The sequence below is a fragment of the Ranitomeya imitator genome, chromosome 6 (genome assembly GCF_032444005.1).
Source record: "Ranitomeya imitator isolate aRanImi1 chromosome 6, aRanImi1.pri, whole genome shotgun sequence".
Classification (NCBI taxonomy): Eukaryota; Metazoa; Chordata; class Amphibia; order Anura; family Dendrobatidae; genus Ranitomeya; species Ranitomeya imitator.
In genome coordinates, this window is record NC_091287.1 from 22,410,209 (window position 1) to 22,434,588 (window position 24,380).

Sequence of the window (24,380 nt, forward strand, 5' to 3'; positions counted from 1 at the left end):
TATATTTATATAAATTAATAATAATAATAATAATATTTATCTCTCTATAGTATTTGAAGTATTTTTTCTTTTATTTTTTTTGCTTCATTCTCTATATTTTCCAGACTTCCTCCTTTTTAAACTTTTAACCCTGGTGGATTTTCAATTTCCTTTTTTTTTTTTTTTTTTTTTTTTTATATATATATATATATATATATATATTTTTTTTTTTTAATTTTGGAATTTAGTAGAAAGGACAGAAGCGTTTAGCATTGTGAAGCTCTATTCCAGTGATACATTTTAAGTCTTGACTAGGTTGATTATACTTTGACACTGAAAGGTTCTTTAAAAAAATAATAATAATAATAATTGGGAATGTACAAACATTTTCCGTCATCTGAACATGCAAGGTAGTGTGATATGTCAGAAAAGTATTTAATAACCAGAAAAGATGGTGTGTGTATATATACGAAGTATTATCCTGTGATATGGATGATTGTTGGATGGTTAATAATTGTTTCCACCATGAAGGATGACTTGTCAGGAACACCAGGTGTAGACTTTACCTGTTGGGGCAAGTTTTTATTATAGACCTTGTGTAGACTATTTCTGTGTCTTTGGATTTTCTATATAATTATTATCTCTTGGTATTTAATACTCTGAGTTATTATTATAATCGCTGCCTTTTATCTAGATATTATATAGAAGTGGATTTAGATATAGTGTTTGTATTACAGGCGGCAACTTTACATGCATCATCTTCTTATTAGTTGATATTTGACTTTAAGTTTCTAAACTTTCTGAAAATTGTAACTTTTGGCTTTAGAAATACTCTTATAGTTTAATGTGTTTTTTTTTTTTTTTTGGGGGGGGGCTGATTTCCTATTAGGTTTTGGACTGGACTTTGATCCTATTCCGTTATTTTTACTACATCATATTGTCTACCGTGCAAAAATTGGGCGTACGTCCAAACTTAGTATTGTAGAACGTGGTAGGGACGCATGGCTTCTGAAAGTTCTTTAAGTTGTAGTCTCGTAGACGTTCTCTCCATGAATTTGGTTCCCAAAATGTTACCCTATAGAGCATAACATAGACTTACGGTATATTGGGATTTCATGACTTGCATGTCAACCGTGACCGAGCTCATAGTCTTGTCCCCCTGCAGGTGCGACTATTGAACCTTCGTAGAGTTAAACCTCGATAATATCATTAGCGTTCCACCATTCAATACGGAATCTGATCCCTTCATATCCTGCTTAACCCATCGCCTGCCCGATAGATCCAGAACGACATCTTCTGCTTTCCATAGTTGGGATTTACTTTTCGAATTGTTTTCCCTTTGTCAATTTGGGGCGATGAAATCCTAAACTTTTCTTTTCACTAATTGGCTTCATAGCAAATTTTGGAATTGATTTTGAAGCCTAATGTAAAAAGAGAAAAAATATCCCTGTGCGCAAAATCGAATGCCCTGAGAGTCAAATTAATGTATCAGTTCTTCTCTCTATCCTCTCTTTCTGTTTCTCTCTTTTTCAGTCTTCCTTTCTTTTTTTTCTCTCTCTTTGTTTCTCTTTGTCTTCCTTTCCTTTTTCTTTCGTTCTCTTTATCGTGTTCTCTCTTTCTCTCGTTCTTTCTCTCTAGTTCTCTCTCTCGTTCCCTCTTTCTCTTGTTCTCACTCTTTATTTCTCTTGTTCTCTTTCTCTCTCTCATTCATTCTTTCTTTTCTCTCTTGTTCTCTCTCCCACTTTCTGTCTCTAATTCTCTCTTTCCTTCTTTCTCTCTCTCTCTATCTTTTTCTCGCTTTTTCTTTCTCTTTCTCTTTTTCTCGCTCTCTTTGTCTTTCTTTTTCCCTCTTTCTTTCCTGCTTTTTCTCTCCCTCTTTCTATCGCTTTCTTTTTCTTGCTCTATTTTTCATTGTTTCTTTCTTTGTTTCTTTCTTTGTTTCTTTCTTTCTTTCTTTCTTTCTTTCTTTCTTTCTTTCTTTCTTTCTTTCTTTCTTTCTTTCTTTCTTTCTTTCTTTCTCTCTCTATTTGTGGCATACTTTAGGCTGCGTGTTTTTCTTCCACCTGTGCAGATCAGGAAGATCCATTCTTGTTGACATATTTAGGTGACCACAGGCCATGGATGGGGGAGGAGGGTTGACTTATCATGACTCCGACTTGACTTCTACATGGCCAGTGAGTTTTTGACTACCATACCTAGCAGCGATGTGACATTGTGCTCCAACCACTCGGGGAACGACATTCACATATGACATGGACTAAACTACATCCACTCCGAGAGCTGCAAAGTTCTTTGTAAGTTTTTTTGTTTGTATTTTCAAGAATTGGAGCAGGTGATTTGTGCCATTGAGTATTTACCATTCTATGTAGTATTCATTGTCCCCCCTAATGTGCAGAGACCACCCTTGAGACTAGAGATGTTTAATAAGGAGTGGCAGATAGCTCTCAGATTGTCCAAAAAAAGGGAAAAAAATTAGGGGATTTTGAACATTTTTGCTTTCTTTTAGTAGTTAGGTATGTTAGGCTGAAGATAAAAATGTCAAACCGTCCTGATGCATAACGATCGCCAGGTTATATCCCCCGAGTGGGTGTTGAAGGGCGAGTTCAAACACGGCAACTTCCTGAAGTTTCTACAACTTTCCTTCTCCTTGCAGAACACCATGCACCTGCTGCAGACACAACACCATTCGCAGGTTTTCCCTTGCAGAGATTTTCGCAAGAATTCTGCCGCATGTGAATATACCCTGAGGCTTTTCCCCCCCCATGCCTAGTGTCTTGGCGACTGATTACATGTGATGGAACGTGATGCTTTGTTCCATGCTAACCCAACCCAAGACGTCTTCACTTAAAATGTTTTTTTTTTCTGTAATGGTTCTTTATACTTCGCAAACTTATAAAAACTATTTTGACCCATAACAACATGTGGTCAGTGGACTGCAACCTGTGGCTCGTTAGCTGCTGGGAGACTACAAGTCTCAACCACTTGAAAGGTTAGGATGTACAGTATTTGAATCCCATAGACTTCGACACGTCTCATACGGATGATAGGACGGCCAATAAATTCTGTCGCATGTGAATATTCTCCTGCAGGTTCTGGTTGACTGGTCTTTGGTGACAGTCGCTTCTCACTGATGAAAATCTGCCTGTGACTAAATGTCTCTGCCGAACGATGTTCATTCGGGGCAAAAAAAAATATTCCAAAATTTATGAAAGCTTTGTCCTATATCGGGGGGACATTGTTAGGTTTCTTGGGGGTACGCTTGCTCCCTTATTAGCTCGCTCACATTGGTCTATTGGGAAGATTCTTTTTCGGAATAGTAACATTGTATCTATTTATCACTGATGTTTCTAATCTCACCCTCGGTTAACTGACCAATAGGAAGTGACCGGAGCTGCACTCAGTGGCGGTCCAGGGGTCCAGGGGGCGATGGGATGTGTTTTGGGGGCTTTATCATAGAATTCTAGAACTTTAGAGTTGGAAGGGACCTCCAGGGTCATCGGGATCTCCAGGGTCATCGAGACCTCCAGGGTCATCAGGGTCTCCAGGGTCATCAGGGTCTCCAGGGTCATCAGGATCTCCAGGGTCATCGGGGTCTCCAGGGTCATCGGGATCTCCAGGGTCATCGGCACCTCCAGGGTCATTGGGATCTTCAGGGTCATCGGCACCTCCAGGGTCAACCCCCTGTTCAATGCAGGGTTCACTAAACCATCTCAAGCAAAAATGACCGTATGCACTACTGGTGAGATGGTGCTAAGGTTAGGTTCCCACACCTTAATAGTATGATAAAAGAACCTAGCACTCAACTGGATGCTTTTAGTGCGTAATTTATTGTAGTAGTACCCAAACGTTTCGGTCCTCGTCTGAGACGAGCGGTGGACACCGCGTCTGCTAGCGACTTCACACATCTCTCTCCGCTTATCTAGTACTTGTTATACATATCCGGCATTAACCTAAGACGCTGCTCCTTTAGTGCCCCGTGACCGTATGGTCTCATATTCTATACACTAGTACGTTTACTGATGAAGGTCCGTTATGCAGGACCGAAACGTTTGGGTACTACTACAATAAATTACGCACTAAAAGCATCCAGTTGAGTGCTAGGTTCTTTTATCACACTAAACCATCTCAGACAGATGTCTGTCCAGCCTCTGTTGGAAGACTTCCATTGATGGAAAACTCACCACCTCTCGTGGCCACCTGCTCCACTCATTGATTCCCCTTACTGTCGAAAAGTTTTTTTTTTCTAATATCTAATCTTTATCTTCTCCCTTTCAGGCGCTTTAAAAGTTTTTCACCATTCTACAAGTTTTATCTCTATGGTCCAAAGTTTTAAGAGTCAGGTAGTTTTCCATGAGGCTGATGTACACTCTAAGCCAAGGTTGATTCTTTTTCTTTTTTTGGTGGGGCGGGGGGCTATTAATGTAAAATCATGTTTTTTAACGGGGATTGTGCTTTACCCCCATCTCATGCCTTTACTTCAGAATAACGGGTAACCCACCTCCCCTCAACCTTATTGTCAAAGTGAAAAGTGGAAAGCGGGCTGCTTTGAACCATTTTGGTGGACGATCTTGAGAAAGTCGTTAGCCGGCCGGTGGGGACTACTGGCCAAAAAATCTTTTTCATCATGTTTTTTTTGTGGCGCGTTGTCCAAATTTTGCCTATCATTTGCCACTTTGCGTTGTTGTGTTCTGCTAGTCTGGTCAGGCATGATGACGATCCGGCGGATGATCGATCCGTCCTACTCGGGCTGATCATTACGCACGAAGACAGATTTGTAAAAAACGAGCGCGATGTAACGAATTTGCCGAAATGATCGGGTCGTTGTAAAACCTCTAATCAACATCAAGTAAGCACATGATCTTCAATCGACCGAATCCTCTTTGATCCTTTGATCACTGGTCAAGGATTGGAAACTTTTTTTGCTCAGTCCAACAATGTTTTTTCCACGAGAATCACCCTGTAACCCAGTGAGAACACCCGACGTGTTACCCAGATCGGACGCCCCCTCTATGACCTCTTGGAGAACAATCATCGAAGTACAAAAAAAAAACAACTAAGATCTTGTTTCCCCTTTGTCGTGATTGTTGGCCCCTTATATCATCCCTGAGGGACAGGAGAATAAAGGCTTTTGTTCTCTGTTATCAGCCAAAGTAGAGATCGACTGTAGTAAGTTTTCGGCTATGATCATGTTGTGTTTTATTTCTCCAGTCACAACTTAATCTCTTGTCAGTAAAAATTATGCAGCCAAAATGCAACTTTTGCTGTTTGTTTTTGCACTTTCTCATTTCTGAAAAAAAAAAAAGAAAAGCTGCAAAAACGCTTGAAGAACTGACAAGCTGCAGATTTAGAAAAAACCAAAAAGCAGCGGTTTTCCAATTCAGTCAAGAAAAGAACGAAACAAACGTGCATGAGATTTCTCAAAACCCGCGACATGTGAACATAACCTTAAGGGGCTAAAGTACAGGAATCTCCCCGCCCCTAATAATCGCCACAATCTCCAGACTTTGGGGTTGCTGCTCCTTTAAGCCCCTCTTCTCATTTCCTCCGGACGTCCTGCAGGAGTTTGACTTTAGTTTTTATATTTTTTTTCGCTCCCCTTTCGGCAGTGGGGTGCGACCGTGAGGCTGGAGTACCCGCCCGGTGCTGGACTTCTGTGTGTGTTTTTGTGAATGGAGGCAGAACTCCAGTCCTTCTCGCTCCTCGTCTTTGAGAAATTGCACAGGATCAGCTGTCTCATTCACTGGCAGAGAGAGTGACTCACGCATCTTCTGTCTTCTTTGGCTGCGGGTCATTGTTACAGTGGATAGAGCTCGTTTTAATTAAAACGTTAACCCTTTCGTCCCCAGCTTACGTTTTGTTTTTTTTTTTAACTTCCGAGTCCGGTGCCGGTTATGCTCCTTAATTTTTATTTTTTTTTCCTTCTGAGACGTCTTGTCAGGAGTCTTTCTGAAAGCTCCATTATATTTCCTTGATTCTGTTGATTTTTCTAGTAAAAAGCGTGACATCTTGGGGGTGGGTTGGATCTGGCACGTCGATGTTACTGCAGCTCCCATCTCCACCTCCGCACCCGCTAATAATAAAGCGAAAACAGGCTTCCGCTTCTGTCTCCAAATAGCGATTATATCGGGGTCTGTGCAGCATGGAAGCATCCGTATACCGGTCTATGCACGCGTGTATCCCCATGTATCCGTATACCGCTCTGTGCACGCATGTATCCCCATGTATCCGTATACCGCTCTGTGCACGCGTGTATCCCCATGTATCCGTATACCGCTCTGTGCACGCGTGTATCCCCATGTATCCATATACTGGTCTGTGCACACGTGTATCCCCATGTATCCGTATACCGCTCTGTGCACACGTCTATCCCCATGTATCCTTATACCGCTCTGTGCACGCTTGTATCCTCATGTATCCGTATACCGCTCTGTGCACACGTGTATCCTCATGTATCCATATACTGGTCTGTGCACGCGTGTATCCTCATGTATCCGTATACCGCTCTGTGCACACGTGTATCCTCATGTATCCATATACTGGTCTGTGCACGTGTGTATCCCCGTGTATCCCCATGTATCCGTATACCGCTCTGTGCACACGTGTATCCCCATGTATCCGTATACCGCTCTGTGCACACGTGTATCCCCATGTATCCGTATACCGCTCTGTGCACACGTGTATCCCCATGTATCCGTATACCGCTCTGTGCACATGTGTATCCTCATGTATCCATATACTGGTCTGTGCACACGTGTATCCTCATGTATCCATATACTGGTCTGTGCACGTGTGTATCCCCATGTATCCGTATACCGCTCTGTGCACGCGTGTATCCCCATGTATCCGTATACCGCTCTGTGCACACGTGTATCCTCATGTATCCATATACTGGTCTGTGCACACGTGTATCCTCATGTATCCATATACTGGTCTGTGCACGTGTGTATCCCCATGTATCCGTATACCGCTCTGTGCACACGTGTATCCCCATGTATCCGTATACCGCTCTGTGCACACGTGTATCCCCATGTATCCGTATTCCGCTCTCTGCACACGTGTATCCCCATGTATCCGTATACCGCTCTGTGCACACGTGTATCCCCATGTATCCGTATACCGCTCTGTGCACACGTGTATCCCCATGTATCCGTATACCGCTCTGTGCACACGAGTATCCCCATGTATCCGTATACCACTCTGTGCACACGTGTATCCCCATATATCCGTATACCGCTCTGTGCACATGAGTATCCTCATGTATCCGTATACCGGTCTGTGCACACGTGTATCCCCATGTATCCGTATACCGCTCTGTGCACACGTGTATCCCCATGTATCCGTATACCGCTCTGTGCACACGTGTATCCCCATGTATCCGTATACCGCTCTGTGCACACGTGTATCCCCATGTATCCGTATACCACTCTGTGCACACGTGTATCCCCATGTATCCGTATACCGCTCTCTGCACACGTGTATCCCCATGTATCCGTATACCGCTCTCTGCACACGTGTTTCCCCATGTATCCGTATACCGCTCTGTGCACACGAGTATCCCCATGTATCCGTATACCGCTCTGTGCACATGAGTATCCCCATGTATCCGTATACCGCTCTGTGCACACGTGTATCCCCATATATCCGTATACCGCTCTGTGCACATGAGTATCCCCATGTATCCGTATACCGCTCTGTGCACATGAGTATCCCCATGTATCCGTATACCACTCTGTGCACACGTGTATCCCCATATATCCGTATACCGCTCTGTGCACACGTGTATCCCCATGTATCCGTATACCGCTCTGTGCACACGTGTATCCCCATGTATCCGTATACCACTCTGTGCACACGTGTATCCCCATGTATCCGTATACCGCTCTGTGCACACGTGTATCCCCATATATCCGTATACCGCTCTGTGCACATGAGTATCCCCATGTATCGCCGGTCAGTGGAGCAGATGAGGTTTAGTCGGTGCCCCTGGTGGTGGCGAGTTGCTTTTTGAGGTTCAGGTGCTGGGTATAATTTTCCCTATGTTTGGTCTGAATGTTCTAGATGCTAAATAACGACAGTGGCTTTGGACATTAGAGAATGACTTGAGAATCCCAAAGTTTTTGGGCTTTTTATTTCTTTTGAAGGGGGGCGAACAAGATGCGCCAGAGACAATGTGGCAGCCGCTTATCTCTGTCCTATGGAAAATCCCTGCCTGGTTGGCTGGGGTGATTGGTTATGACAGTGGAGGATAAGGGCACGTGACATCTGTTTTATGGACACATGATTGGTACCGTCTGCGGTTCTGTGGAGACGAACTTGGATCCCACAAGAGACGTATTGTCAACTAAGCTTAGATCAGTACAACCATGAGAATTGGGGTCTTCAGGCTAAAAATATTCATAGTAATTTGACCAGATTATGGCCGCATGAATTGTCTTTGTCCGCCATAGGCTTCCAGTATAGACTGGACTATAACTGGAGCCTGTGGTGGTGCTATAACGGAAGCCTATGGTGGTGCTATAATGGGAGCCTGTGGTGGTGCTATAACGGGAGCCTATGGCTGTGCTATAATGGAAGCCTATGGTGGTGCTATAACGGGAGCCTATGGTGCTATAACTGGAGCCTGTGGTGGTGCTATAACGGAAGCCTATGGTGGTGCTATAACGGTGGTGCTATAATGGGAGCTTGTGGTGCTGTAACGGGAGCCTATGGTGGTGCTATAATGGGAGCTTATGGTGGTGCTATAACGGAAGCCTATGGTGCTATAATGGGAGCCTGTGGTGGTGCTGTAACAGAAGCTTATGGTGGTGCTATAACGGGAGCCTGTGGTGGTGCTATAATGGGAGCCTATGGCAGTGCTGTAATGGGAGCTTGTGGTGCTGTAACGGGAGCCTATGGTGGTGCTATAATGGGAACTTGTGGTGGTATAGCGACAGGCTATGGTGGTGCTATAATGGGAGCCTATGGTGCTATAACAGGAGCCTGTGGTTGTATAACTGGAGCCTATGGTGGTGCTATAATGGGAGCTTATGGTGGTGTTATAAAGGGAGCTTGTGCTATTACGGGAACCTATGGTGCTATAACGGAAGCCTATGGTGCTATAAGGGGAGCCTGTGGTGGTGCTGTAACAGAAGCCTATGGTGGTGCTATAACGGGAGCCTGTGATGGTGCTATTACGGAAGCCTATGGTGGTGCTATAACGGGAGCCTGTGGTGGTGCTATAACGGGAGCCTGTGGTGGTGCTATAACGGGAGCTTGTGGTGCTGTAATGGCAGCCTATGGTGGTGCTATAATGGGAACTTATGGTGGTGGTATAGCGACAGACTATGGTGGTGCTATAACGGGAGCCTATGGTGCTATAACAGGAGCCTGTGGTTGTATAACTGGAGGCTATGGTGGTGCTATAATGGGAGCTTATGGTGGTGCTGTAAAGGGAGCTTGTGCTATTACGGGAGCCTGTGGTGCTATAACGGGAGCCTGTGGTGGTATAATGGTAGTATTGCACTTTGGCTTGAAGAAGAGTTTGGGTTTACTGTCCCTTTAAGGAGTACAGAGAATACTGGGTTAATATTGGTCTCCTCTGCTTTTTCTTCGCATTATGGTGATTGATGGCTGTGTAATCCGAGGATGATGTAGCAGAGACCATTTGGCAGCATTAACTCTGTTTGTGCCATGGACGTACTAATGACTTGTTTGCATTACTGGGATCTGTCATTCAAATGCTCAGTGGCATTTCCTAAAATGTCCTCGTGGATTATGTAGCACTTTTTTTTTCTTCTTTTGCAAAACTTTTTATTGACATACTTTTTTTAATTTTAATGTATTTTCCGTAATTTTTTATTTAAATCCGTCTGTGATGATGACAGAAAAATGGAAGATGGATACAAGATAAATACAAAGCGATAGATATGAGATTATGATCTATGTATAATATCTAGTGTCAATATAGTGTCCTTCTCTCGGTCCTTCTCTCGGTCCTTCTATCTGTCCGTCTATCTGTCCGTCTATCGGTTCTTCTTTCTGTCCTTCTATCGATCCTTCTATCGCTCCTTCTATTTGTCCTTTTATTGGTCCATCTATCAGTCCGTCTATCTATCTTGTAAAACTACAACTCCCAGCAGGTCATTGCATTTCTCTCCCATATCTATTTTTCATATGTATCTGTGACTACAACCCCCAGCATGTTCTGAAGCTGCATCTTGAGAACTCAAAGGCTAGAAACCGAGATTTCATCGTCCGATCAGTGCACTGGATAAAGCGTTTCAGCGAAACGTTTCCTAGAAAGGCTCTAATTCCTGGGAACTTTCTCCTATGTAAAACCGCAGATAACACAGGGCTGCCAGTCGCTGCTGTGTCCGATAACATTACAACATGTGAACAGTTTTATGATGAGAAGTGAGATAATTTTCCCAGATCTGTGTCTTTTTGCTTTGTTGCTGCCTGATTATTTATTTACGTGTCATTTTATTTATTTATTTTGCCTTTTAACATAATTTTTCTTTTGTCTTTCCCATTGTTACAGCTCAGGTGCCGGACAACGATGAGCAGTTTGTTCCAGACTACCAGGCTGATAACTGTGAGTCCTCCGCTGTGCCGCCATTACTCTGCTGTAACCTGTAGCTTGTACTTTCTCTTGTTTGAATTCTGAGTAATGAAGGAAACCTGACAGTAATGAAGTCCGGCGTTCTGCAGATCACTGTTCTTATATGGACAGGTGTAGCAGAAGGACTACCAACTGAACCCAGCATTTGTGGTGGTATCCGGCTCCTGCCATCCCCTCTTCATAGGAATGGCATCCTGTGCTAGTTTTACCCTGTTCCTCCCATTGTTGACACTTTGGGTAAATGGCATCATGACCCTCACTGCTCTCCCTTGTTGTAGTGAATAGGAAGAAATAGCACTTGGAACAAGGGGGCAAACCCACCAGAGACCCCTCTGTCCTGACCTTAGGCTTCATTGATATCGATATTTCTTTGTTACTTTGTCATTTTTACATATTTCTTTGTTACGTTCTGTGCATTATCAGAACAGACGGAGACCGATGGCTCAGGCTCGTATATCAGTGGTCACATGAAGAAAATCAGCTGGAGCAGAGTTTTTTTTTAAGCCTCAGGAATTATCGATTTTTGGAAATATCTTTGTTTTTGTTAATTTCATTCACATAGTTTGTATTATTGCTGCTACTTATTGTGAAACTACATCTCCCAATTTCCAATGGCTAGTGATGAGCGACTGTACTCGTTGCTCGGGTGGTCTCCGAGTATTTGACTGCTCAGAGATTTAGTTTTTATCTAGGCAGCTGCATGATTTACAGCTACTAGACAGGCTGAGTACGTGTGGGGGTTGCCTGGTTGCTAGGAAATCCCCACATGTAATCAAGCTGTCCAGTAGCTGTAAATCATTCAGCTGAGATGATGAATACTAAATCTCCGAGCAGTCACAAATACTCGGAGACCACCCGAGCAACGAGTACACTCGCTCATCACTACCAATGTCAGGTGTAAATTTTTTTTATCTCGTTCTTTTTTTTTTCTCATTCTTTCTTTCTATCCTTCTCTCATTCTCGTTCTTTCTCTCTTTTTCTGTTTCTCTTTTTCTCTTCTTCCTTCTTTCTGTTTCATTCTTTCTCTCGTTTTTCTTTTTATCATCTACTCCTTTCTTTCTTTGTTTCTTTTTCTTTCTTTCTTGTTCTCTCCTTTCTTTCTCTTTGCTCTTTTTCTTTCTCTTTCACTCTCCCTTGCACTCTTTTGCCCTCTCACTTTCTATTTCTCTCTTTTGCTCTTTCTCTGTCGTTCTTTCTGTCGCTCTTTCTGTCTCTCTTGCATTCGCTCTTTCTCTCTCGCTCTCTCTCGCTCTTTCTCTCGCTCTTTCGCTCTCTTGCTTTTTTTTTCTCTTTCGCTCTTTCTTTGTTTCACACTCTCTTTAGCACTCTTCTCTTTTGCGCTTTCTCTTTCGCTCTTTCATTCTCTTTCGCTCTTTCTTTCTCTTTCACTCTTTATTTCGCACTTTCTCTTTCGCTCTTTCTTTCTCTTTTGCTCTTTCTATTTCGCTCGTTCTCTTCCCCTCTTTCTCTTTTGCTCTCTTTCGTTCCTTCTCTTTCGCTCTTTCTTTTTCTTTTGCGCTCTCTCTTGTTCTCTTTTTCAATCTTTCTCTTTCTCTCTTTCGCTCTTGCTCTTTCTCGCTCTCTTTATCTCTTTCTCTCGTTCTCTCTTTCAATCTTTCTCCTGGATACACAAAAGGATGTCACACGTCAAGTTTATTTGGGCCTTTGTAGTGATTTTTGTGTCGCTCACTTGGACATGATACATGGGGTGGGGGGTGGAGGTGACTAATATCCATTAAGGGGGCCATTACTGTTCGGGCCGTGGTCCTGCCTGGAGACCCCTGATTTCTCTCATTGTAATCCGCCTCTGATCTTGGCCTCTCACATCATGAACGAGGAGTCATTTCTCTTTTGGAGCCAGCACTGGACGCCTCCCATCCTACCTGTGGGTGTAACATGGGCTTATAAATGTGCAGTATTGGAGCGGACCCTTAGTACCATACTTAGACCCCACCTGCTGTACAGGAACTAAGGGAAAAAATCATTGGAAACTGCTTGCTGATGGTTTCCTTGTGACAAATTAGGTTGCTACTGTTCGAATGAAGATGGAGGGGTTAACGTCGCCTTTGCAGAAGGGGCACTGAGCAGCCAGAGTTGGGGGTCTCTCCTGCATTCCATATTGTATTTCCAATATAGTCACTGACCGTAAGGAAGACGGAGAGAATATTTTGTCTCTGCAGCTCAATGGTGATTTTATTGCCGAGGTTTGTGGTTGTGCCTTAAATTCTCATTAATCTTCAGTGCGCCGCTGCGAATTACACTAATAACTTCAATGGTCTTTAAATCTGTGCAAAGTCCTTGTGGTTGGAGCGTGTGTCGCAGAGCCGAGCTCGTCAGGTGTAGCAGAGCCGAGTCTGTCACTTGTACACCTTATAACTGATGTGGCTCTGCTACATCTGCATCATTTGGCACAACTTGTGATGGAGATGTAGCGGAGTGGAGTTTGTCATGTAGCAGAGCTGAGGTTGTCATCTGACACTAATAACTATGTAAATACAGCAGAGCTGAGGTTTTCAGTCTCATGATTCAGATGTAATTTGTCTTGGAAAATGTCTGCTGATTTACACGCAGATAACTCGGTATTATAGAGATGCAGCAGTGTTGAGTTTGTCCCTTTTCACGGTCCTTTTCTAAACGATAACTTTTCATATTAGAACTACACAAGCATTGCATCTCCAAATGTTTAATGACTCATCCGACTCTGCTACATCTGGACACTCAGCAGATCACACACTGTGTTAGATCGATACATTTAGTTTTAGATTTCAGAATAGTATCGCAACCTTTGTATCTGCTCTGAGAAACCTAATGGGCTCCTTAAGGCCATGTTCACATGCAGGGTCTTCTGTTACAGCCAAAACCTGTTCACTTTGCAGTAAAAATGCAGCATTCAAAACTCAAGTTTTGCTGCTTTTTTTTCAGCTTGTTTTGCTGTTTTTTTTCAGCTTCTTTGCTGTGTTTTTTTCAGCTTGTTTGCTGCTTTTTTTCAGCTTGTTTGCTGCTTTTTTTCAGCTTGTTTTGCTGCGTTTTTTTCAGCCTGTTTTGCTGTGTGTCTTCAGCTTGTTTTGCTGTGTTTTTTTTTTCAGCTTGTTTTGCTATTTTTCCAGCTTGTTTTGTTGCGGTTTTCAGCTTGTTTTGTTCAGCTTGTTTTACTGCATTTTTTTCAGCTTGTTTTGCTGCTTTTTTCTTTTTCTTCATGTTTGACATAAAGTAGAGACCATTGGCCATCTAATATGAGGAATATGCTTTTGTTCTCCACTTATGAGCCACATCAACTCTTAATCCACTCTGAAAAACTGCTAAAATAAATCTGTCACTAAGGTATCAGGATTCCGGAAGAGTGAGATGCAGAGAAACTGATTATGCAGATTCTAGGTAGTTTATCCCAGTGCTGGATTCACAACTACACTGCTCAGTACTGCTGTATAATTACTTCCACGCTGCTGCTGCTTGTGAACATGCTCTACATACAGACTGGAGAGTAGGAATCTCTCATGTCTGTGTGTGCCGTGTACGGGAGACATCATAGCGGCTAGTCTCCACTCACCAGCTTAGAGACAACTGAAAATTAAAGATAGAACCCGCAGAGTGGGAAACTAGTGAAAAATGCAACATACAAGTCAAATAATGGACAGAAATAGTATTATTCCTCATGTACACATACAAGTACTGCAGTTTATGGCTTTATAAAAATACATATTTAATACATAAAATTTATTCAATTTTTTCCAATATCTGCAGCATTTGTTGTTGCAAATTATGGAATCTCGTATGAGCAAATTATAGAAATCTTGTAATATATCCTATCAGAAAAAATATGCTTCTTTCTCCTCTTATGAGCCACTCCGTTCTCTTCTTCCTGCCTTCTGATATCATCATTCACTCTCAAAACTCCTTTTGGTATTATATAGAGGACTGTCTGTTCACTTCATTACCAGATTACAAGGCAGACTGAGAGTTAGAGAGACTGTGCTGCTGCTTTCTAGTAAGTGTTTCTCACACTAGAGCTGGATTCCCAGCTACACTGCTCAGTACTGCTGTGTGATGTCCTGTTTATGAGCAGGAATCCCTCATGTCTATGGGAAACCTCATAGTAGCTAGTCTGCAGCGCACCAGCTCAGAGACAACTGACAATTTAGAAAGTGCAGGCTTACAAGTCAAATAATTGGCCAGCGATAGTGATATTCCTTATTCTTATTCTGAAATGACGGCTTTGAGTATATCTCTGATCAAGGAGCTACATAATTTCTTCTTGTCCATAAATGACATCTTGAGGGTGTTGCTACCCCTCTAAGTGCTAATTAACCGCAGTTTGGACATAGTTTGCTTTTATTCATGTCAAACACAGCTCGGCGTTGTCTTTACACGGCGCAGTGTTAATATTTGTGGAGACAGTTAAGGTTTGCATGTGCTGCTTTGTGTACACTCTGAGGTCTGGATCCACCATTAAAGCTGACATCCATTACCTGCGGGCGTACAGGGATACGCTTTATAGAGTTTGCCTTAGAAACTTGCTGCTCTGCGTCGTTTTAAAGGGACAGTACGCCTTTAAATGACAAGTAAACTCGCACACATTCCTGCTGTAGCTTTAAGATTTAAAAAAAAAATCAATCAATTAAGGAAAAATTTTCTTAAAGGGGCAGATTTCGCCCCGGAACAAGCAGCTGGAAGAAAACAAAACCTGTGTATTTTGGTCTGCATTGGAGAAATAAAATAAGTGCATTCAGAAAATGGCGCGTTGTCTTCAGATTTATTGATTTCCAACAATCCAAAAATTGGAAGGGGACAATAAATAACTTCCCGCCCAAGTAATTTTTCTCCAGTCAACATGGACGCATGGAAGGGAGAAGTGGTGAAAAATGAAGGATACGTCGCTAATCTTCAAGAAATAAAATGGAACTGGTCCACTCTCTTGGCTAAAATCCACATTTTTGGGATTTTTTTTTTATTAAAAAACATCCACCTGCTGGAGACTTCTTGTGGTAGGAAATAAGGCTGTATACTATGCAAATTGGATAGGATAGAAACGTAAACTAAAAATAAAGGGTAAATTTTATAAAGAAAAAATATAACAAAGTAACATAAAAAAATGAATAATAGAATGAAAGAATGTGTCAACTTCCCATCCATTCTATGCAGGGTCCTTAGTGAACGCCATGTTGTGTTTGGGGGGAAAAAAAAAAAAAAAAAGATTTCCAAGCGTAAGACCTGAGAAAATTGATGAGAATCTGATAAATGCAAGATAGATTTAGCGGAAGAACGAAATGAGCAAATCACAAGTTGTATAAAGTGGAAGCATTATCACACCCTGAAATAACAGAAAAAAGTTGTAACTCTTATCGGCGACATAGTGAGAGTGTTACTGATCATCTACTACGTGATTATGCAGATATATTCATGATACTGTATACCTTACGGTAAAAGTGCAGGGAGGTAGAAAAGAGTGCATTCATTTTAGCTTCTTGGTGTGAATAAATATAAATTTATCAAAGAAGCTGTCAAGTTGTAATGATTGTGCTCATTTTTACTTTGTCTCCACCCCATGAGATTTCTTCAGGTTCTTACGCACAAGAATATAACTACTATAATACTGCTCGTATATACAATAATATAACTACTATAATACTGCTCCTATGTACAAGAATATAACTACTATAATACTGCCCCTATGTACAAGAATATAACTACTATAATACTGCTCCTATGTACAAGAATATAACTACTATAATACTGCTCCTATGTACAAGAATATAACTACTATAATACTGCTCCTATGTACAAGAATATAACTACTATAATACTGCTCGTATATACAATAATATAACTACTATAATACTGCCCCTATGTACAAGAATATAACTACTATAATACTGCTCCTATGTACAAGAATATAACTACTATAATACTGCTCCTATGTACAAGAATATAACTACTATAATACTGCTCCTATGTACAAGAATATAACTACTATAATACTGCTCCTATGTACAAGAATATAACTACTATAATACTACTCGTATATACAATAATATAACTACTATAATACTGCCCCTATGTACAAGAATATAACTACTATAATACTGCTCGTATATACAATAATATAACTACTATAATATTGCCCCTATGTACAAGAATATAACTACTATAATACTGCTCCTATGTACAAGAATATAACTACTATAATACTGCTCCTATGTACAAGAATATAACTACTATAATACTGCCCCTATGTACAAGAATATAACTACTATAATACTGCCCCTATGTACAAGAATATAACTACTATAATACTGCTCCCTATGTACAAGAATATAACTACTATAATACTGCTCCCTATGTACAAGAATATAACTACTATAATACTGCTCCTATGTACAAGAATATAACTAGTATAATACTGCCCCTATGTACAAGAATATAACTACTATAACTACTATAATACTGCCCCTATGTACAAGAATATAACTACTATAATACTGCTCCCTATGTACAAGAATATAACTAATATAATACTGCTCCTATGTACAAGAATATAACTAGTATAATACTGGTCCTATGTACAAGAATATAACTACTATAATACTGGTCCTATGTACAAGAATATAACTACTATAATACTGCTCCTATGTACAAGAATATAACTAGTATAATACTGGTCCTATGTACAAGAATATAACTACTATAATACTGCCCCTATATACAAGAATATAACTACTAAAATACTGCCCCTATATACAAGAATATAACTACTATAATACTGCCCCTATATACAAGAATATAACTACTATAATACTGCCCCTATATACAAGAATATAACTACTATAATACTGCCCCATGTACAAGAATATAACTACTATAATACTGCTCCTATGTAGAGTAATATAACTACTATAATACTGCTCATATGTACAAGAATATAACTACTATAATACTGCTCCTATGTACAAGAATATAACTACTATAATACTGCTCCTATGTAGAGTAATATAACTACCATAATACTGCCCCATGTAGAGTAATATAACTACTATAATACTGCCCCATGTACAAGAATATAACTACTATAATACTGCTCCTATGTAGAGTAATATAACTACTATAATACTGCCCCATGTACAAGAATATAACCACTATAATACTGCCTCTATGTACAAGAATATAGCTACTATAATACTGCTCCTATGTAGAGTAATATAGCTACTATAATACTGCTCCTATGTACAAGAATATAACCACTATAATACTGCTCCATGTACCCCTGACGAAGGAGCCTCGGCTCCGAAACGCGCGTCGGGTAGACGTGCCGGCTACGCTCCCTGTGTACACCTACTCACCGCCCAGGACCAGGTATTAGTGTTCGGTTTATTTTCCTGTTTATGCTCCATTTGGGTGCATTGGCACCTCCCTGGTTATGCTCCTGGGGTTGGGTTAAGCGGGTTCGGATATGGCATTTATTGGTAATTTACCTGGTTTTACCTACACACCATATGCCCGGTTCTAGTGGACACTGGGGACGTCTCAGTGGTTTTTTGTTCTCTGGGCCCTATTCTATGTAGTTATTAACTGTTAATATATGGGCATTATAGAGATTTTGGTATATTTTAGATCCACTACCTCCAGGGCGCAGTATCTAAAGATAGGTAGAGTGCTTCACATAACTTGTGGCCATTCCGTCCCTTTGGTGTCTTCTCCCACTACAAAGATCCTTTTCAATTAGGGAGACAGGGCCTGGCCTGCACGTTTTGTTCCTTATAGGGGAGTACCTGTATTGTGACATCTTCCATTTCCCCATCCTTGTTCCATTTATGTCCTAATATGTTTTATAGATATGTATGTAATAAAGAGTTTGTTTTTACTTTTATTATAGCTACCCTTGTTGGTCGTTTTTCTTGTGGTTTCCACATCCTCGCTGTATTATACAGTTACGACTGGTACGGTTAATAGTCCGACAAGTGAGCAACAGTGAGTGTTTTCAAAGAGTTTACTCACATGATGTTGCTCTCCAGTACCACCATTTGGATACAATACTGCTCCTATGTACAAGAATATAACTACTGTAATACTGCCCCTATGTGCAAGAATATAACTACTATAATACTGCTCCTATGTACAAGAATATAACTGCTATAATACTGCTCCTATGTACAAGAATATAACTACTATAATACTGCTCCTATGTACAAGAATATAACTACTGTAATACTGCCCCTATGTGCAAGAATATAACTACTATAATACTGCCCCTATGTACAAGAATATAACTACTATAATACTGCTCCTATGTGCAAGAATATAACTACTATAATACTGCTCCTATGTACAAGAATATAACTACTATAATACTGCTCCTATGTACAAGAATATAACTACTGTAATACTGCCCCTATGTGCAAGAATATAACTACTATAATACTGCCCCTATGTACAAGAATATAACTACTATAATACTGCTCCTATGTGCAAGAATATAACTACTATAATACTGCCCCTATGTGCAAGAATATAACTACTATAATACTGCCCCTATGTACAAGAATATAACTACTATAATACTGCTCCTATGTGCAAGAATATAACTACTGTAATACTGCCCCTATGTGCAAGAATATAACTACTATAATACTGGTCCTATGTACAAGAATATAACTACTATAATACTGCCCCTATGTGCAAGAATATAACTACTATAATACTGCCCCTATGTACAAGAATATAACTACTATAATACTGCCCCTATGTACAAGAATATAACTACTATAATACTGCCCCCTATGTACAAGAATATAACTACTATAATACTGCTCCTATGTACAAGAATATAACTACTATAATACTGCCCCTATGTACAAGAATATAACTACTATAATACTGCCCCTATGTACAGTAATATAGGTGCTATAATACAGCTCAGTAAGATATATGTGGCTTTGGGTTTCCTCATGGTTGCTGTATTATTACTGTTCTTGTATGGTTCTAGCTCAGCCTCTGATGATAGTGATGTGTTGTGTGTGGATCATCACGTTGATGAGTGGGCTGAAATTGGACGTTATAACATAATATCTTGGGAGTGGATGAGTGATCTTCTTTTTTCTTTTTCTTCTTTCTTTTATTATCTCTCTTGTATTTTATATAAAGAATCATCTGGAACCACTTTTTATTATAAAGGATTCTCTATGTGTTACAAAAAGGAGTCAGAGTATCATTTGTGACTAATACCGCCATCCTATAAAATAATTGTTGTGTTCATTGCACAGTTATTCTGCTAAAATTTTCCATTTCTGACGACGAATTTGGTTTCCACAGACTGTAGCGTATAATATTTCAGAATGTAGCGCGCGCCCAGGCCTTGGCATCGCTCGGAGCTGTCGCTTCTTGGCAGTTTATACATAGAACATGGGAATATGTGTAAATTATCCGCGTGTTATCATTTGTCAGAGCCCATTAACACTGCCCATATACTATCCTGCAGAATGCCACTGAGGATGGGAGACCATTTACACTGCTGTAATTTATGGTCATTGTCCGAATTGGCTTGGACTAAGACTTTTACAGCCTTTACTGTGTCAGGGGGGAAATAATTTATGATCTGCGGTGCTTATAGTGGGAAGTATATGTGTGATTGATGCGCTTAGCATAGAGTACAATGGCTTTAAAGAAAACCTGTCACCAGATCAAAAGTGGCCAATTTTTGCACTTAATTCATTCCCGCTGCTCCGCCGTTCTATTTTAATTTTTTTTTTCTTAACGCGCCTTGTGGTTGCAGAGTCATGGTCTTTACCTGGGGGGGCAGTGATCACAGCCTAAAACGGCCCAGAGACTCTCTTGTCAGCTCCACCCCCTTGATAAACCCTACAAAAAAACTTATGGCAAGTTTATAAAAGCAAAGAAACACTAATGGAATACTCAAAGAACCAGTGGGAATAAAATAACAGCAAAGACTGATCACGTCTGCCCTGGTCACAGGTCCTCTTTAAGTTTGAGTGTTAAGTTTTCTTCCTTTTTTTCCTTTTCCTTTTCTTTCCTTTTTCCCTTTCTCTCCTCTTTCCCTTTCTCTCCTCTTTCCCTTTCTCTCCTCTTTCCCTTTCTCTCCTCTTTCCCTTTCTCTCCTCTTTCCCTTTTCTCTCCTCTTTCCCTTTTTCTCCTCTTTCCCTTTTTCTCCTCTTTCCCTTTTTCTCCTCTTTCCCTTTTTCTCCTCTTTCCCTTTTTCTCCTCTTTCCCTTTCTCTCCTCTTTCCCTTTTTCTCCTCTTTCCCTTTTTCTCCTCTTTCCCTTTTTCTCCTCTTTCCTTTTCTCTCCTCTTTCCCTTTCACTCCTCTTTCCCTTTCTCTCTTCTTTCCCTTTCTCTCTTTTTTCCCTTTCTCTCTTTTTTCCCTTTCTCTCTTCTTTCCCTTTCTCTCTTCTTTCCCTTTCTCTCCTCTTTTTTTCCTCATTCTCTCCTCTTTTTCCCGTTCTCTTTTTCCCTCTCTCCTTTCTTTCTCTCCTTTCTCTCCTCTTTCTCCCCTCTTTCTCTCTTATTTCCCTTTCTCCCTTTTCCTTTTCTCTGCTCTTTTTTCTTTCCTCTTTCCCTTTCTCTCCCCTTTTACCCTTTCTCTCCTCTTTTTTTCTTTTTCTCTCCTCCTTTTCCTCTTTCTCTCTTTTTCTTTCTCTCCTCTTTTTCCTTTCTATCCTCTTTTTCCCTCTTTCTCTCCTTTTTTCCTTTTTCTCTCCACTTTTTTCCTTTCTCTCCACTTTTTCCTTTCTTTCCTCTTTTTTCCTCTTTCTCTTTTTTTCTCTCTTCTTTCTCTCCTCTTTCCTCTTTTTTTTCCTCTTTTTCCCTCTTTACTTTCTCTCCTCTTTTTTTCCTTTCTCTTCTCTTTCTCTCCTTTCTCTTCTTTCCTCTTTCTCTCCTCTTTTTTCCTCTTTTTTCCCTCTCTCCTTTCTCTCTCCATTTTCATACTCTCCTCTTCCCCTTTCTCTCCTTTCCTTTTCTTTCCTCTTTCTTCTTTCTCTTTTTCTCTCCTCTTTCTCTCCTCTTTCTCTCCTCTTTCTCTTTCTCTCCTTTTTATCCCTCTCTTTCTCCTTTTTATCCCTCTCTCTCCTCTTTCTTTGTCTCCCTTTTCCTTTTCTCTCTCTCCCTCCTCTCTTTCTCTCCTCTCTCTGTCCTACAGATATACACATGGTGTGAGCGATCTCTTCCATTACAGATATTTGAGGGTGAACTGTAACAAGGACTCGGGGGCTTCGGGTTGCCCCAGGTTACTAACTACTTTTACCTTAGACAAAAAATCCTGCTCACTTACAGAAAATCGATGAGGTAGTCTAGGCTTTAGCACCATATCCTCCTCCTATCATTAGCCGATCACCTTTGCCCTTAACCAGCGTTACAGCTGCACAGTGGAGCCAAACAGCGACCATCTGTCTTTTTCTGTCTCTTGTAATCTGTGGCTCCACACTTGCTGCATATGGGAAGTGACAAAGGTAATATGTAAAGTGCACTTGTTGCCTGCACCCTGGGGGCGGCCATTCCTCGGAGGGTCCACTGCCTCGCTGTAATGACGTTTTCTGCAGATTTCATGCAGTGGTGTATCAGAAAGGATCTGCTATTTCTCATATGTCCTATGCTTTTTATATAAGGAAATAAAAATTTCATTCAAGTTTCTCATTTTTAACATTTAAATTCTGAAATAAAAAAAATAACATGTTTGTTACTTCCCATAATATTAGTGATACTGTTCATATATAAACCGTATAGGAGAGGTGATCGGAAGTGCACTGGGGAGGGTCTTCTTCAAAGTGCATTGACACGCCTCCTGTGCACTTCTTCCTGACTTGCATATGGCTTCTACTGATCACAAAAATTATGAAAAATGAAAAAAAAAAATGAATTAATTTTCCAAAGAGTCATCCGTGTTTTAGGCTACGGTCCTACAATGCGCTTCTAGTGAGTTCTTGATGTTGTAGATTTTCTGCAGCGTTTCTGTAACCCATTGAGGTTACTTGTGTTTTTACAAAAATATGCAGCATCAATGGCTCCTCATGGGAACACGGCCTTAAGGTGTTTTTGTTTTTTTTTCTGGGCATTTTCAGACCCTGTTTTGTCCAAGGTTACTTTGTATGAAAATGAATAGGAGTGTCCCGTACCTTCCTTCACTCCCACTGCAGCCCAGGAGACAGAATACAAAACAAGGCTGCATTATTACACCGTGTGGTCTTCAGCTCGTGATTAAGAACTGCAGTCCGATACTTTTAAGTAAATGCTCTGGAAATCAGAGGTCTGTAAGAAAAGTTTGGACGAGACGGGTTTTGCATGTTGTTGTTATAGGAAACCCACGGGAACATGGGGAGAAGATACAAACTCCTCCCGGCAGATGTTGCTCTTGGTGGGACTTGACCCCAGTATTGGAAAGCAGCATTGCTAACCCCTGAGCTGCCATGCAGTGCTATCCACTGAACTGCTGTACTGTACTAACCACTGAGCTGCCGTACAGTGCTATCCCCTGATACAGTGCTAACCACTGAGCTGCCGTACAGTGCTATCCCCTGATACAGTGCTAACCACTGAGCTGCCGTGCAGTGCTAACTTCCGAGATGCCGTGCAGTGCTAACCACTGAGCTGCCGTACAGTGCTATCCCCTACCATACCATCCATGTTGAAGTTTATTCCCTGGGAGGAATTGGAGGTGGAAGTTTCTTCCCTCTGGATAATAACTTCCCGTTCACAATTGCTGTTTCGTCCTTTACTTGGAAAACCCACGGAGAGATTAACTGTCTTCCTGCACATAAAACAGGGACTGACGAGCGTGTTCATTTTACATTGCTTCATACTTAAGAAATGCATTAAAAAATTGGATGATTCTTACAAAATTTTTCTAAGTCGTGTCTAACCCCGAGCCATCGTGTGACCTTGATCTTTAATCTCAGTGATAAAAATTGGTGTTTCCTGCTGCCAAAGACATTGATAAACCAGTATTCTCCAGTGGACACCATTTAGGACGTATGGATAGCATTGAGGGAATCCTCTGCTTCAGACTTACCTCACAACCCCACCTACTAGTTGGCACAGAGAGAGATTACCCCTTTGGCTTAACCATATAGTACATGTTGGGTTTTTTGGGGGGGTTGGAGGGATCTTAAAACATTAAAATTTCCAGTGAGATGTTTTAGCCGATACGCCCTGTCCCCTACATGGGATGTCAAGAGCCTGGTCCCAAGAAACAGTCAAGAGCCGGGTCCCAAGAAACAGTCAAGAGCCTGGTCCCAAAAAACAGTCAAGAGCCTGGTCCCAAGAAACAGTCCAAGAGCCTGGTCCCAAAAAACAGTCAAGAGCCGGGTCCCAAGAAACAGTCCAAGAGCCTGGTCCCAAAAAACAGTCAAGAGCCTGGTCCCGAGAAACAGTTTTCAGCATGGTATGATGAAAAAATAACTGAGGACTAGACTCCTTACTGTTTTTTTCCAGCGGCAGGCCACCTCCTATACTTAAAAAATCAATATAAGGTCGTGGTGTGTTTTTTTTTTTTTTTGTGAGGCTTTCAAAAATGAGTTTTTGATGTGAAAACGACTCCAGGAAAAGCTCCTTTTTTTCTGAATTTTAGAAGTTTTTCGTTTCCTGTAGCATTTTTGATGTATTTTTGAAGATTCTTATTTTTTTTTTTTTACATTTTTCTTTGCCTTGGGCCAGTGCCTAGACTGGAACAGATTCCATCAGGAACCGCGACAAAGACGTTACATGCGCTTCCTTTTTAAAGGATTTTAAAACCCAAAGTGGGAAAAAAATTGCTCAAAACGCTTTAACCTATGAATAGCAAATAGTTTTTATAATAGAA

The 24,380-nt window shown here is 40.9% G+C and overlaps 1 protein-coding gene across 2 annotated transcripts in view; it reads left to right on the forward strand.

The window, feature by feature from the left end:
- LOC138641707 (ETS translocation variant 1) overlaps nt 1–24,380 on the forward strand; it is a 61,485-nt gene that overhangs the window by 3,780 nt on the left and 33,325 nt on the right. For both annotated transcript variants that reach the window (XM_069729313.1, XM_069729314.1), the window contains one exon: nt 10,499–10,552. In XM_069729313.1, coding sequence (XP_069585414.1) covers nt 10,499–10,552 — 54 coding nt within the window. The remainder of the gene's footprint in view (nt 1–10,498; nt 10,553–24,380) is intronic.